General features: G+C 42.3%; 1 protein-coding gene across 1 annotated transcript in view; it reads right to left on the reverse strand.

Annotated features, from left to right (window-relative positions):
- Window positions 1-7,188, reverse strand: part of LOC126424768 (esterase FE4-like) — a 168,773-nt gene extending 161,585 nt beyond the window's left edge. Inside the window, exon 1 of the mRNA XM_050087518.1 lies at window positions 6,999-7,188. Coding sequence (XP_049943475.1) covers window positions 6,999-7,148 — 150 coding nt within the window. The 5' untranslated portion in view covers window positions 7,149-7,188. The remainder of the gene's footprint in view (window positions 1-6,998) is intronic.
- Between the last annotated feature and the right edge of the window lie 6,834 nt (window positions 7,189-14,022).

The following is a 14,022-nucleotide window of genomic DNA, read 5'->3' on the forward strand; positions in this document are numbered from 1 at the left end:
TATTATTACACGTATCTGATCAGCTAGTCGTTGTTCTGTTAAAAATTTTAATTCCGGGTATCTGGTAATAAATGTTGTGTATACTGTGATCTGTATCCAGTTGTGTTGGTTCCTAGGTTTGTTGCTTGGTAATAACAGAACATGAGGTGTCGATTAACTTCATCTGACCATCTCATCCTCTGTCTTTGTTTTCCTTCTAGGGTGGTTGCAGGAAGCATATCCTGCAAAACACCTCTATTTGGATTTAAATCATTTTCAGGTTGGCTAGCAGTGTTGTTACCATTGTGGGCGGGCATAGGGTTCAAGCGTCGTCCCCGACCATGACGGCGCTTGTCCGAGGCTTCTTTAGTTCTGTCCTGAACCAAGTAATCACACTAAAAGGGGGGTTAGCCCTATTAGTGGTTTGTTCTTTTCCTCGCCTTTTACGACTGGCAGAACATACCGGAGGCCTATTCTTCTTCTTCTTCTTCTTCTTCTTATTATTATTATTATTATTATTATTATTATTATTTATCACTATTAGTGGCAGCAATTGCAGCAGTACAAGTGCTGCTAATATTAACTTCATTAGTTCTATTATTTACTCACATTGTCGCTTGAAACGCACAAATCATTTTAATACTATTTGTCATATTAAAATCTTTCTTAGGTAATTTTCTTAGGTAACTATGATGTGACAAAGGTACTCTGTATGTGACACCCTGGTCCGTTGTAAGAGAAGACCAAATGGCCCTAATCTTATCAGGTTCAATAAATAAAACAATATAGAAATAAAGATAAAAACAGTTTTTTAACTCACGAGGGCGTACGGTAGGCGAGTGCAAGTAGGTGGTATAGCACTTAGCAGTCCCATCAGCCAGACAAATCAGTAACAGCTTGCACTGTGCGTGCTTGAGCATTGTCCTGCAAAATGATGGTTAGGTCCTACAGAAAGTGTCATCACTTCTGTCTCTATGCTGTTCATTTTTGGAGCGCAACCTACGACCAGCTTAGAAGTGATGACACTTTCCGCAGGACCTGACAATCATTTTGCAGGACAATGCTCAAGCACGTACAGTGCAAGCTGTTACTGATCTGTTTGACTGATGGGGCTGCTAAGTGCTATACCACCTACTGCCCTCCCCTGACTTAAGCCCTCGTGAGTTCAACTCGATTTCTAAACTGAAGGAAACACTTCACGGGATTCGCTTCATAACTGCTACAAATTCGTTCGGCAATAGATCGCGCCGCTCGAACTGTTAACACAACTGGCACTGTATCCTATGACTTCAACATCGCTGGCAACGGGTTATACACAATGCTTGTCACTACTCTGAAGGTCAGTAAAACTTAGAAACAAGTATCTATTTTGTACAAGATGTAAATAAATAGTTGCCACTATTAAGTTCCAACCCTCGTATGCGTATCTGAGACCTTTATAGGTATTTGACATCGCGGAAATCGTCATTTTGGTGCCTTTCTTTCGCCTGGTGCCACAGTTTCTCTTACCATCCTATCCTTCTTCCCAGTTAATGGTGTTAAAAGCGTTAACAGGTTCAGTTATATTTCTCAGTTGATGCTGCAGTATTTGTACCTATCACTTGGACATACATTTGCATCACACAAGGTAAATCGGCCATAACGAGTAAAACTTCATTGTCCAAGCTGCACGTATTCGAAAGACAAGCTGATGATTCAGCTGTGTGGAGGCGATGGGAATTAATGTATTTCCAGAACGGAGAATCTCTCATTCTACAACAGAACGAGCTCAAATCAAAGTTTCTGCCAGATTAACCCTCACAATACCAAGAGGTGGCGGGATTAGGGAGATACTTTATGCCCACGTACTGAAAATATTGTAATGTGGTGAGTTACATTGTATTTTACAGTTTTAAAAAACATGTTTCCCGAATGAAAAATGCTCCTATCACAGCACAAGAAAGGCAAATACGTCCTGGGCAGACTTGGATATGTAAAAGAAGGGAACTAGCTTTTCGACTTATCTGGCAGTTTCAGAGATGTCTACGTCAAAACATTTTGCCATATTTGGAATTTTTTACTTCTTACTAGTAGTACCGATGTCATGTAGACTCATGTAAACAACAAAAAAAAAAAGCCAAAAGATTCAAAATGGTTCAAATGGCTCTGAGCACTATGGGTCTCAACTTCTGAGGTCATCAGTCCCCTAGAACTTAGAACTACTTAAACCTAACTAACCCAAGGACATCACACATCCATGCCCGAGGCAGGATTCGAACCTGTGACCGTAGCGGTCTCGCGGTTCCAGACTGTAGCGCCTAGAACCGCACGGCCACTTCGGCCGGCAAGCCAAAAGAGGTAGGACGCTCATATGCATAGGACATGGACATTAGTGAATTCCTCACCCCAGTGTCTTCTCTCCTATCAGCTTCATGACCTGACTCAAGTTTCTCTGAGTTTATCCTTAACATGGATCTTATTTGAAACCTCTGTTCATGGTATGTGCCTGGGCAAAGGCAACGCACCGGGGAAGCTCTACAGACTCTTATTGAACACTGCAGCGACTCATAACAGCCTAAGATCGAAATAAAACATCTCTCATTTATTTTTATATAATGTCAAAATAAGTTTGCAGTAACCTACACTGCCCTTGGTCTGCGACTGTGAAAAGACGTCTGTACTCTTCACCAACACCAGCCACGTAAATAAACGATTCTCCATCTCAAGATTATGGTGTGAACCATCCAAACGCTTAATGGCAAAACAAACAAGTGGCTGACGCAGGGAATGTTTTATTTGTGTGGACAAGAACGTGACAAAAACCAGAATATTTGTCCTATTATTTGCTTTTTAGCTGGAGTAAAGTAGATTTAAAAAAAAAAGTCTCCTACAAAACAGTAGATCTGAGAACACTGCTGTCAAGGCTCAACTTAACGCCGGCACAGATAAGTCTTTGGGATCGGTACATCAGCGCCACATACTGTGGCACCACTGTAGATGCAGAGTGTTCGGAAATTCCTGTAACAGACTTCTAAGACTGGTAGAGAGGCGTGAGCACATAATATTCTGAATAGGAATCCATGTCCGAAAAGTCATCCAACGACTTTGCAGAGCGTCAGTCGCAGGCACCGGCGCTTGTAAATGTTTCTACGTACAGGGTGATTCCGTGATGATGTCACAAACATCAAAGGGTAATGCAAATGAGCGTTTGGCGTCATTGGCCGTGAGGCCCCTTACGGGGCAAGTCTGGCCGCCTTGGTGCAGGTCTTATTACATTCGACGCCACATTGGGCAACCTGCGCCACGGATGGGGATCTACATCTACATCTACATCTACATACATACTTCGCAATCCACCATACGGTGCGTGGCGGAGGGTACCTCGTACCACAACTAGCATCTTCTCTCCGTGTTCCAAACAGAACGAGGGAAAAATGACTGCCTATATGCCTCTGTACGAACCCTAATGTCTCTTATCTTCTTTGTGGTCTTTCTGCGAAATGTAAGTTGGCAGCAGTAAAATTGTACTGCAGTCAGCCTCAAATGCTGGTTCTCTAAATTTCCTCAGTAGCCATTCACGAAAAGAACGCCTCCTTTCCTCTACAGACTCCCACCCGAGTTCCTGAAGCATTTCCGTAACATTCGCTAGATGATCAAACCTACCAGTAACAAATCTAGCAGCCCGCCTCTGAATTGCTTCTATGTCCTCCCTCAATCCGACCTGATAGGGATCCCAAATGCTCGAGCAGTACTCAAGAATAGGTCGTATTAGTGTCTTATAAGCGGACCCACATCTTCCCGAAATTCTACCAATGAACCGAAGACGACTATCCATCTTCCCCACAACTGCCATTACATGCTTGTCTCACTTCATATCGCTCTGCAATGTTACGCCCAAATATTTAATCGAGGTGACTGTGTCAAGCGCTACACTACTAATGGAGCATTCAAACATTACAGGATTCTTTTTCCTATTCATCAGCATTAATTTACATTTATCTATATATAGAGTTAGCTGCCATTCTTTACACCAATCACAAATCCTGTCCAAGTCATCTTGTATCCTCCTACAGTCACTCAACGACGACACCTTCCCGTACACCACAACATCATCAGCAAACAGCCGCACATTGCTATCCACCCTATCCAAAAGATTATTTATGCAGATAGAAAACAACAGCGGACCTACCACACTTCCCTGGGGCACTCCAGATGATACCCTCACCTCCGATAAACACTCACGATCGAGGACAACGTACTGGGTTCTATTACTTGAGAAGTCTTCGAGTCATTCACATACTTGGGAACCAATCCCATATGGTCATACCTTAGTTAGGAGTCTGCAGAGGGGCACCGAGTCAAACGCTTTCCGGAAGTCAAGGAATATGGCATCCGTGTGATAACCTTCATCCATGGTTCGCAAGATTTCATGTGAAAAGAGGGCGAGTTGAGTTTCGCAGGGGCGATGAAATGATGATGAAGACAACACCCAGTCAATGAGCGGATAAAATCTCCGACCAGCCGGGAATCGAACCCAGTCCCGTAGGAAGGCAATCGTTCAGGCTGACCACTCATCTATCGGGGCGGACACTTTCAAGGGTGATGGAGACGGATAAATACATCCGTTTGAGGTAAGGGTCTCTGTACCAGTAACAAAGGAGTCGAAAGTAATTCTGATACCTCTGGCAGTGGGATAGATGTGCTGGTAATGTTGTTACTAAGATTGTAATGTAGGCAATTTTCAGAGGGGGCTGGTGTGGACCAACACAAGAAAAAATGTCCAGTAAACATGGGCCCTAAAATGCATAACTGTAGAGCTATGGGCACCTGTTCATCTTCGCTACTGTGAAACACATCTCCTCTACGGAACAAGTGCTCATAAGGCTTAAGGTATGCAGTTTAGAGCCCATGTTTGCTAGATATTTTTACTTGCTTTGGTTCACACTACCATCTCTGAAAGGTGCATAACCTACATTCTTAGCAGCAACAGTACCGGTACATGTGTTTCATTGTTAGAGATATCACCATGAATCTCGCCTGTAGCCTTAGACTCGTTCGTTTCCCGTACAGGGACCCTTTCCTCAAATTGATACATTTATCCATTTCCATCATGAAAGTTTGTAACATTATCACAGAATCACCCTGTATATAGAAACATTTACAGGTGCTGGCACCTATAATTTTGGCTTTCTATAGCGTCGCTGGATGTCATTTCCGGACATGGGTTCCTATTCTAAATATTATGTACTCACTCCCCTCTACGAGTCCTAAAGGTTTAAAACGGGAATTTCCGAATGCCTTGCAGATCCTCCTTATGTGCCAGGTATTTCGTTGTTATTCTTGCGTGACTGACACCATAAGGCACTGTGAAGCATTGAAAGTCTTGACTGTGGTCGACAGTCACCGCATTTCTTGTTTCAAATCTCATTGAACAGTCGCATTCTGGCTGGATGTACTGATGTTACGTTTGCTTCAACGTAGTACAGAGATTACTGACGTCCATTCCCCACTCTGCTTCTACGCCACTCTCGTCTACATTATAGACTTGGCCACTGTTTCTATGTTTAGATACAGTGTATCGATACGTGGAACTGTTTAAGTGTTTCGGAACGGCTGTGGTTCACTGTTTCGAAACAGTGGTGTTTCATTCCACCCTGTCTCAGATAACCGGACCAGATTCGATCTCGAGCCAGACACAGAAACTGTATCGTTGTTTCAAAATAAGGCTCTTTCAGTCCACCTGTGCTTGGAACGGACTAATTGTATCGAAACAGTGATGTTTCATTTCACTCTGTGTCGGACGAGATTCGGGCTCGGCACAGGTACTGAAACACAACATACCACCTCATGAAACTCTTTCAAGAGTGTCGAAATCTTTTTGACAAGCAATAGCATGAAGCTTAAGATATCCGAAAATAAAGCTTCGTTTCTAGCTGACTGTCCTATTCCAAAATGGCGTGACGTCTGGTTTATAAACACTAACCAAACAATAAAAGAACGCATACTATTCACATTCAAAATAAAAAATATGTGAAAATCATTCAGTTAAATTACACTTTTTCTATAACATACGCTTCTCTGTTCATATACAGTAGTCATATTAAGAAACGCAAGTAAGCCTACAACATTTTGGATAAAAAAAGGCATAGACTGACAGTTATTAGACATATACATAAATTTGATGTAGGTATAATTGCAAGCAATCTTTTTGACATATATCACTGATAGTGTAATGGTGAACGGGAAGGGCTGGGAAGCATGGTGAATTTATAGTAACGATTCGGAACACCTTGAAAGACAAAATTTTTGTCTGTTATATTTTGTTATTTATTCGAATTATTTGGCGTTATTTGTGAGTCTATAGTCACTATGCCTATTATCCACAATGATTCCCTTTGTGTAGATGGAAATTAGCAGGATGGGTATATTACCCATACTAACGGAGTGTGCGAACCCCAGTAGAGTATCCGTTGTTTCTGCAGTTTGCTCCCACCTCCCGTTCGTGGTGGTTCTTCTGTCTTCAGCTATGGCTGTCCTCAGCCAATGGAAAAGTATGAAAGTCACACGACACGAAAGCAGCGCATTTGCTGCAGGAAATACGAAACTGCCAAGACGCCTAAGTGATACTTTCAGACTTTCTGCGACATGATTAGCCCTCTCGCACCTCATTTGTGTTTATATGGACATACTTATACAGTAGACATTCAAGATGATAAAATGTGTAGGTTTATTAAATTAGAAAACACAAACTGTGTTTGTGTTTATATGGACATACTTATACAGTAGACATTCAAGATGATAAGATATGTAGGTTTATTAGATTACAAAACACAAACTGTGTTTGTGTTTATATGGGCATACTTATACAGCAGACATTCAAGATGATAAAATGTGTAGGTTTATTAGATTACAAAACACAAACTGTTTCACTGTTTCGAAACAGCGTATCGGAACATTACATTGTACTGTTTCATTTGTTGCGAAACACTTACGTATATCAGTTTGCCCATCTCTACTACATAATTTGGGCGGGCACTCACCTTGAAGCGCAGCGGTCCGACCGGTGGAGCCGCGTAGGGGATTCCCTGGAAGGAGCAGTAGGGGAACCCCCACACTGTGCGCCGGCGGCGGCCGAGCAGCTCGCCCTGCGAGATGCGCACCTTCACCGTTTCTTGCTCCGCGCCTGCCATGCTTGCTGCTGCTTCTCGCGCTACTGCTGAATTGCGTCGCCTAGAAAGCGAGACAGGCGGTCAGCGGCAGGCGGCTACGTAAGCAATGGACTCGCGCGGTGGAAGGATAAGATAACGGCATCCAGTACCTCCGCTAATGACGAGGCAGTAACGGCCGCGACTAGTAAAGTGGCACCTGTCCTCTGTGACGGATGACGTCAAACGCAATGACGAGCATTTTCGTGAGGTGGCAATGCGGTATTTTCCACTGTTCGGTAGCTGCAGGCCGCGTTTCCCAGCGCGCCGCTGCACAGTACCTACACTGAAGAGCCAAAGAAACTGGTACAACTGCCTGATATCGTTTAGGGCCACCACGAACATGCAGAAGTGCCGCAACACGACGTGTCATGGACTCGACTAACGTCTGAAGTACTGCGCGGAGAGAACTGACACCATGAATCGTGCAGGGCTGTCCATAAATCAGTGGGACTACGAGGGGGTGGAGATATCTTCTGAACAGCACGTTGCTGGGCAGATATACTCAATAATGTTTGGTGGCTAACGGAAGATGAGCGTTCCTGGAGCCACTCTGTTGCAATTCTGGACGTGTGGGGTGTCGCATTGTCCTGCTGGAATCGCCCGTAAGAGTTAACAATGGACAGGAATGGATGCAGGTGAATCAGACAGGATGCTTACGTACGTCTCACCTGTCAGCGTCGTATATGGACGTATCAGGGGTCCTATATCACTCCTACTGCACACACCCCTCTGCCATTATGGAGCTTCCACCAGCTTGAACAGTCCCCTGCTGACATGCAGGATCCATGAATTCAAGAGGTTGTTTCCATACCCGTACACGTCCATCCGCTAGATACTATTTTAAACGAGACTCGTTCGATCAGGAAACATGTTTCCAGTGATCAACAGTCCAATGTCGGTGTTGGTGGGCCCAGGCGAGGCATAAAGCTTTGTGTCGTGCGCTCACCAAGGGTACACGAGTGGGCCTTTGGCTCCAAAAGCCCATATCGATGATGTTTCGTTGAATTGTTCGCACACTGACACTTATTGATGGCCTAGTGTTGAAATCTGCAGCTATTTGCAAAGGGTTGCACTTCTTTCACGTTGAACGATTGTCTTCAGTCGTCTTTGACCCCGTTCTTGCAGGATCTTTTTTCAGCTGCAGCGATCTCGGAGATTTGATCTTTTACCGGATCCCTGATATTCAAGTTACACTCGTGAAATGGTCTTATGGGAAAATCCCCACTTCATCGCTACCTCGGAGTTGCTGTGTCCCTTCGCTCGTGCGCCGACTGTAACACCACGTTCAAACTCACTTAAGTCTTGATAACCTGCCATTGTGTCAGCAGTAGTCGATCTAACAACAGCGCCAGACACTTGTTATCTCGGCGATGCCGATCGCAGCGCCGTATTCTGCCTGTCTACTTATCTCTGTATTTGAATACGCATGCATATACCAGATTTTTTGGTGCTTCAGTGTATATCCATGACGTTCACAGAGGATGAAACTCTTTCTCAATCTCTTTTAAATAATCATATGTAAAGATTTTACAGTGGCACCAAAGGTAGTGTTCAGTCACTGGCGAATAAGACAGGAAATGAAACTGAGGGTAGCAAAGCAAAAGCTGAAATGCTTAACTCCGTATTCAAATGTTTCTTTTACAAAGGAAAACCCAGGAGAATTGGCCCAATATAATATAAAGGAGAATGAAATAAGTATTAGTGGTGCTGAGAAACAGCTGAAATCTTTGAAACTGAGCACAGGTCACACCCGTCTACAAGAAGGATAGTAGTTGTGATCCACAATACTGCCGTCCTATAGCCTTGACATCGATTTGCTGTAGAATCTTAGAACATACGCTGAGCTCAAACATAATGAGGTATCTCGAACAGTGACCTTCTCCATAGTAGCCAACATTGATTCCGAAAACATCGATCATGCGAGACCCAGGGAAGTGTGTTAGGACCCTCGCTGTTCGTGTCGTTTAATTTTTAAAGGTATGAAGTGGAATGATCACATTCGCCCAGTCGTTGGTAAAGCAGATGATAGACTTCAGTTTATGGGTAGAACACCAGGGTAAAGTGTACAGTGAAGAGTGTTGACGAGTCACTCATGCAACCCATTCTAGAATATTTCTCAGGTGTGTGGGACCTTCACGAAATAGGACTAACAGGAGATATTGAACGTATACACAAAAGTGCTGCACGAGCGGCCATAGGTTTGTTTGAGCCGTGGGATAGTGACACAGAGCTGCTGAAGAAACTGAACTGGCAGGCTCTTGAAGACAGACGTAAACTAAACCGAGAAAGCTTACTAACAAAGTTCCAATAACCGGCTTTAAATGATAACTAGGAATATACTACAACTCTCTTCGTATCCCTCAGGTAAGGGTGGTGAGAACAAGATTACGACAATCACAGCATTCACAGAGACATGTAAACAATCATTCTTCTCACGCTCCATACGTGAATGGAACGAGAAGAAATCCTAGTAGCTTGAACGATGTGACGTACCCTCTCCCATGCACTTCATACTACTTTGCATAGTGTAGGTGTACATTTAGATGTAGATGTGTATTCCGTTAAAAATCCGTTTATTCTGCATCTTACAGCCTCATCTCACTACATAACAATGAACTAATTATCTTTTCATTATTGCCCATAGTTATTTTCCTGTCCAGATTTAGATAACAGTGGTCGACAATATTTTTGTTACGAACAATGTGAGTGTTGTGGTTTGATAAGTCGTAAATAGTGAGTTCTAAAATGAAGTCAGGTTTCTGCTATTGAGCTCTCAGTTCGTTCTACCCTCCATCTCTCGAAATCCTTGAAATGCTACACATGGTTTTTCTTTTGTGGTTTAACTGGAATACTGTTGAGATTCAGTTACTGAAAAGTAATGAAAATACGAGTACGCGCAAGAAATTATCATATATGCTGCTTAGAAATATACCGCCAGGTGCGCCAAAAATGCCAGTATTGTTTGTTTATGCATAGTCGCAGTGACTGAACAATCTTCTGTTTCTTGGTTCAGAAATGGCTCTGAGCACTATGGGACTTAACATCTGTGGTCATCAGTCCCCTAGAACTTAGAACTACTTAAACATAACTAACCTAAGGACATCACACACATCCATGCCCGAGGCAGGATTCGAACCTGCGACCATAGCGGTCACGCAGTTCCAGACTGAAGCGCCTAGAACCGCACGGCCACACCGGCCGGTTCTGTTTCTTGTTTCTAACATGAACAGGAAATTAGAAATTATGTTAAATGCCACAATGACTTAAGTTTTCGTTACATGTTAATAGTGCAAATATTCAGGATCAGTTGCTGTTTAAACTGATTTATGAATGTGTTCCCAGTGGACAGTGGTTACTGCTCTGAACTTGTTACGTGTTGGCTTTGGAAGAGATTTCTGAAACATTAAAATCGTTCGTGACACAAGAGAGACGTTCGTTAAATTGATGTTGTTAACGTGTTGATGTTTCTTGTGTCTGACACTGAATTGTTTCAGGTAAACATTGGCCTAATGTTTTATTGTTATGTAAAGTATAAGCACAGATGATAATTGATTGTTCTTACAAAATTAAGATGTAACAATTTTCACTTTTGTACTGGAACCAGGTGGATTTGTAATAACAGCCAGGTTTTAGGAGGGTTGTCTGTGTTTCAAACCTGGAACCATCGAAGTTCATTAGCAAAGGGAAACTACGTTTCTTTTATGTTTAATTTGTAAGCTAATGTCAGAGTCTGTAATCATTGTTTTAAACATTAGTGTTACTACCATTAAATGGTTTTTTAAAAATCCTCTGGTTGTTAAGCATGGTGTTTCAACAGTTGTTAAGCTACTCTCAATCTTTTAGATGTTGATGTAATTTTCTTGTGAGCTAGGTTTTTACAGTTCTTGATGCATTTGGTGCTGTTTCCGTTTATGAGACATTTTGTGGCATAACTATAGATGTTTAAGCTGTCAATTGATTGAGTTCAATTTAAATTTAGAGACTGGAAGGTATTTTGTTAAGTAGTTCTAAGAAGCAATGTGTTCAAGATATTGTTATTTGTTATGTATTTCAAAAGTTGTTATTTAGATGAATGTAAAAATTTCTGTAATTTGTAAGTTAACTCAGTCAGATATAGTCTTCCGTCCTACTGCCAAATACCGCCATGTGGGGAATGAATGTCGGTTGGTGCCACTGTCCACGTGTCACATTTAATCGTGTGGTGGTTGTTGTCACTCACAAATCACTTACTATTCATTTAGTGCTATTTAGACCACGTATAGAAGAATAATCTTCAGCGATGCTGAATGGGTGTAGGTATACATTAACAAAAGAGAAGGTGATAAAATAATAACAATAATAATAATAACAAGCGTTTGGCATTGGTGGCCGGGAGACCCCTGGAGGGGCGGTTCGGCTGCCGCTCCACAAGTTCTCTAACTCCACTACGGCGACTTGCGAGTGAATGAGGATGAAATGATGCTGAAAGACACACAACACCCAGTCATCTCCACGCAGAGGAAATCCCTGACCCCGAAGGGAATCTAACCCGGGACCCCGTGCGCGGGAAGCGAGAACGCTACCGCAAGACCACGAGCCGCGGACGTTGATAAAGTAATCCATTACCAATAAATTGAGACTAACTTTAACTACAGTGCTCAATGCAAGTTGTGTCGGCTGTTGTGGAAGTCAGCACCGACACAAACAAGGTAGGAGAGAAGTTGCCGTGGCAGGACTCCAAAACAATCTGTACATAACACTTGCTGATTGATAGTACACTTTATTTCTAAAAAGGAAAGAAACATAAATTATCTTATCACTATGAAGTGGCTTCCTGTACCTCCTACTTGCAACTACTTTTACACTCTATTACTACTCGCAGAACGCACGCTAAGTATCGTCCTCGTGTTACTCAGTACCGATGCTCCCACAGTGTGCAGCAGACCTGGGCCGACCACCGACGGTCGGCTGGTTAAACCAGCGTTGACAGGGACCACTGAACTCGGTCTTCTTGGAGGTGTGGCGCTGCGTGTTGTCTTAATTGGCGCGCGGGTCAGAGCGTTCTTGATGCCGTTGCGCGGCGATACTTTAGAATCGCACACAAGTCAGACTTACAGCATCCAAATTTAATCGAATAAATCTGTAATAATGGTACTACTATGAATAAAGCCTCAATTTTACTGGGTAGCTATTACTGATTGTTTTTGTTGTGGTCTTCAGTCCTGAGACTGGTCTGATGCAGCTCTCCACGCTACTCTATCCTGTGCAAGCTTCTTCATCTCCCAGTACTTACTGCAACCTACATCCTTCTGAATTTGTTTAGTGTATTCATCTCTTGGTCTCCCTCTACGATTTTTACCCTCCACGCTGCCCTCCAATGCTAAATTGGTAATCCCTTGATGCCTCAGAACATATCCCACCAACCGATCCCTTCTTCTAGTAAAGTTGTGCCACAAACTTCTCCCCAATCCTAATCAATACTTCCTCATTAGTTATGTGATCTACCGATCTAATCTTCAGCATTCTTGTGTAGCACCACATTTCTAAAGCTTCTATTCTCTTCTTGTCCAAACTATGTATCGTCCATGTTTCACTTCCATACATGGCTACACTCCATACAAATACTTTCAGAAACGACTTCCTGACACTTAAATCTATACTCGATGTTAACAAATTTCTCTTCTTCAGAAATGCTTTCCTTTCCTTTGCCAGTCTACATTTTATATCCTCTGTACTTCGACCATCATCAGTTATTTTGCTCCCCAAATAGCAAAACTCCTTTACTACTTTAAGTGTCTCATTTCCTAATCTAATTCCCTCAGCATCATCCCACTTAATTCGACTACATTCCATTATCCTCGTTTTGCTTTTGTTGATGTTCATCTTATATCCTCCTTTCAAGACACTATCCATTCCGTTCAACTGCTCTTCAAAGTCCTTTGCTGTCTCTGACAGAATTACAATGTCATCGGCGAACCTCAAATGTACTTCATATTTTCAAATAAACTATTCCACTACATCCGTAAGTATACTATATCTCATGCATTGTTTGTAACAAATGTATCGTGTAGATAAAAATATTGAGTCTAAATATTCAGACAATTTGTAGAAAGAGTGGTTCTCGTGGCATGTTTTGAATCTTCTTTTGAACTGATAGAGGTTCTTAATTTCATTCTTTATGTTAGATGTGGGCCAGTTCAACATATTACCACCAGAGAAAATTACAACATTCTGAAGCATACAGAAACAAGGGAATGTCTACTGGAAAATCATTTTTGTGTGTAGCATTGTGAATGTGTGCATCACAGTTCCCTAGAAACTGGTTTTTATTCCACTGGTCGACAAGGCTTCTATTTCTGATATTAGTGCTTCTAAACGTTTACCACAGGAAACTCAAATATGTAAACCAAATATCGTTGTGAAGGATATTTTTATGTAATACACATACAGGGTGGTCCATTGATCGTGACCGGGCCAAATATCTCACGAAATAAGCGTCAAATGAAAAACCTACAAAGAACGAAACTCGTCTAGCTTGAAGGGGGAAACCAGATGGCGCTATGGTTGGCTCGCTAGATGGCGCCGCCATAGGTCAAACGGATATCAACTGAGTATTTTTGAATAGGAACCCCCACTTTTTATTACATATTAGTTTAGTACGTAAAGAAATATGAATGTTTTAGTTGGACCACATTTTTCGCATTGTGATACATGGCACTGTAATTGTCACAAACATATGGCTCACAATTTTAGACGAACAGTCGGTAACAGGTAGGTTTTTTAAATTAAAATACAGAACGTAGGTACGTTTGAACATTTTATTTCGGTTGTTCCAATGTGATACATGTACCTTTGTGAAGTTATCATTTCTGAGAAC

This window comes from Schistocerca serialis, chromosome 10 (genome assembly GCF_023864345.2).
Source record: "Schistocerca serialis cubense isolate TAMUIC-IGC-003099 chromosome 10, iqSchSeri2.2, whole genome shotgun sequence".
NCBI classification, from domain to species: Eukaryota; Metazoa; Arthropoda; class Insecta; order Orthoptera; family Acrididae; genus Schistocerca; species Schistocerca serialis.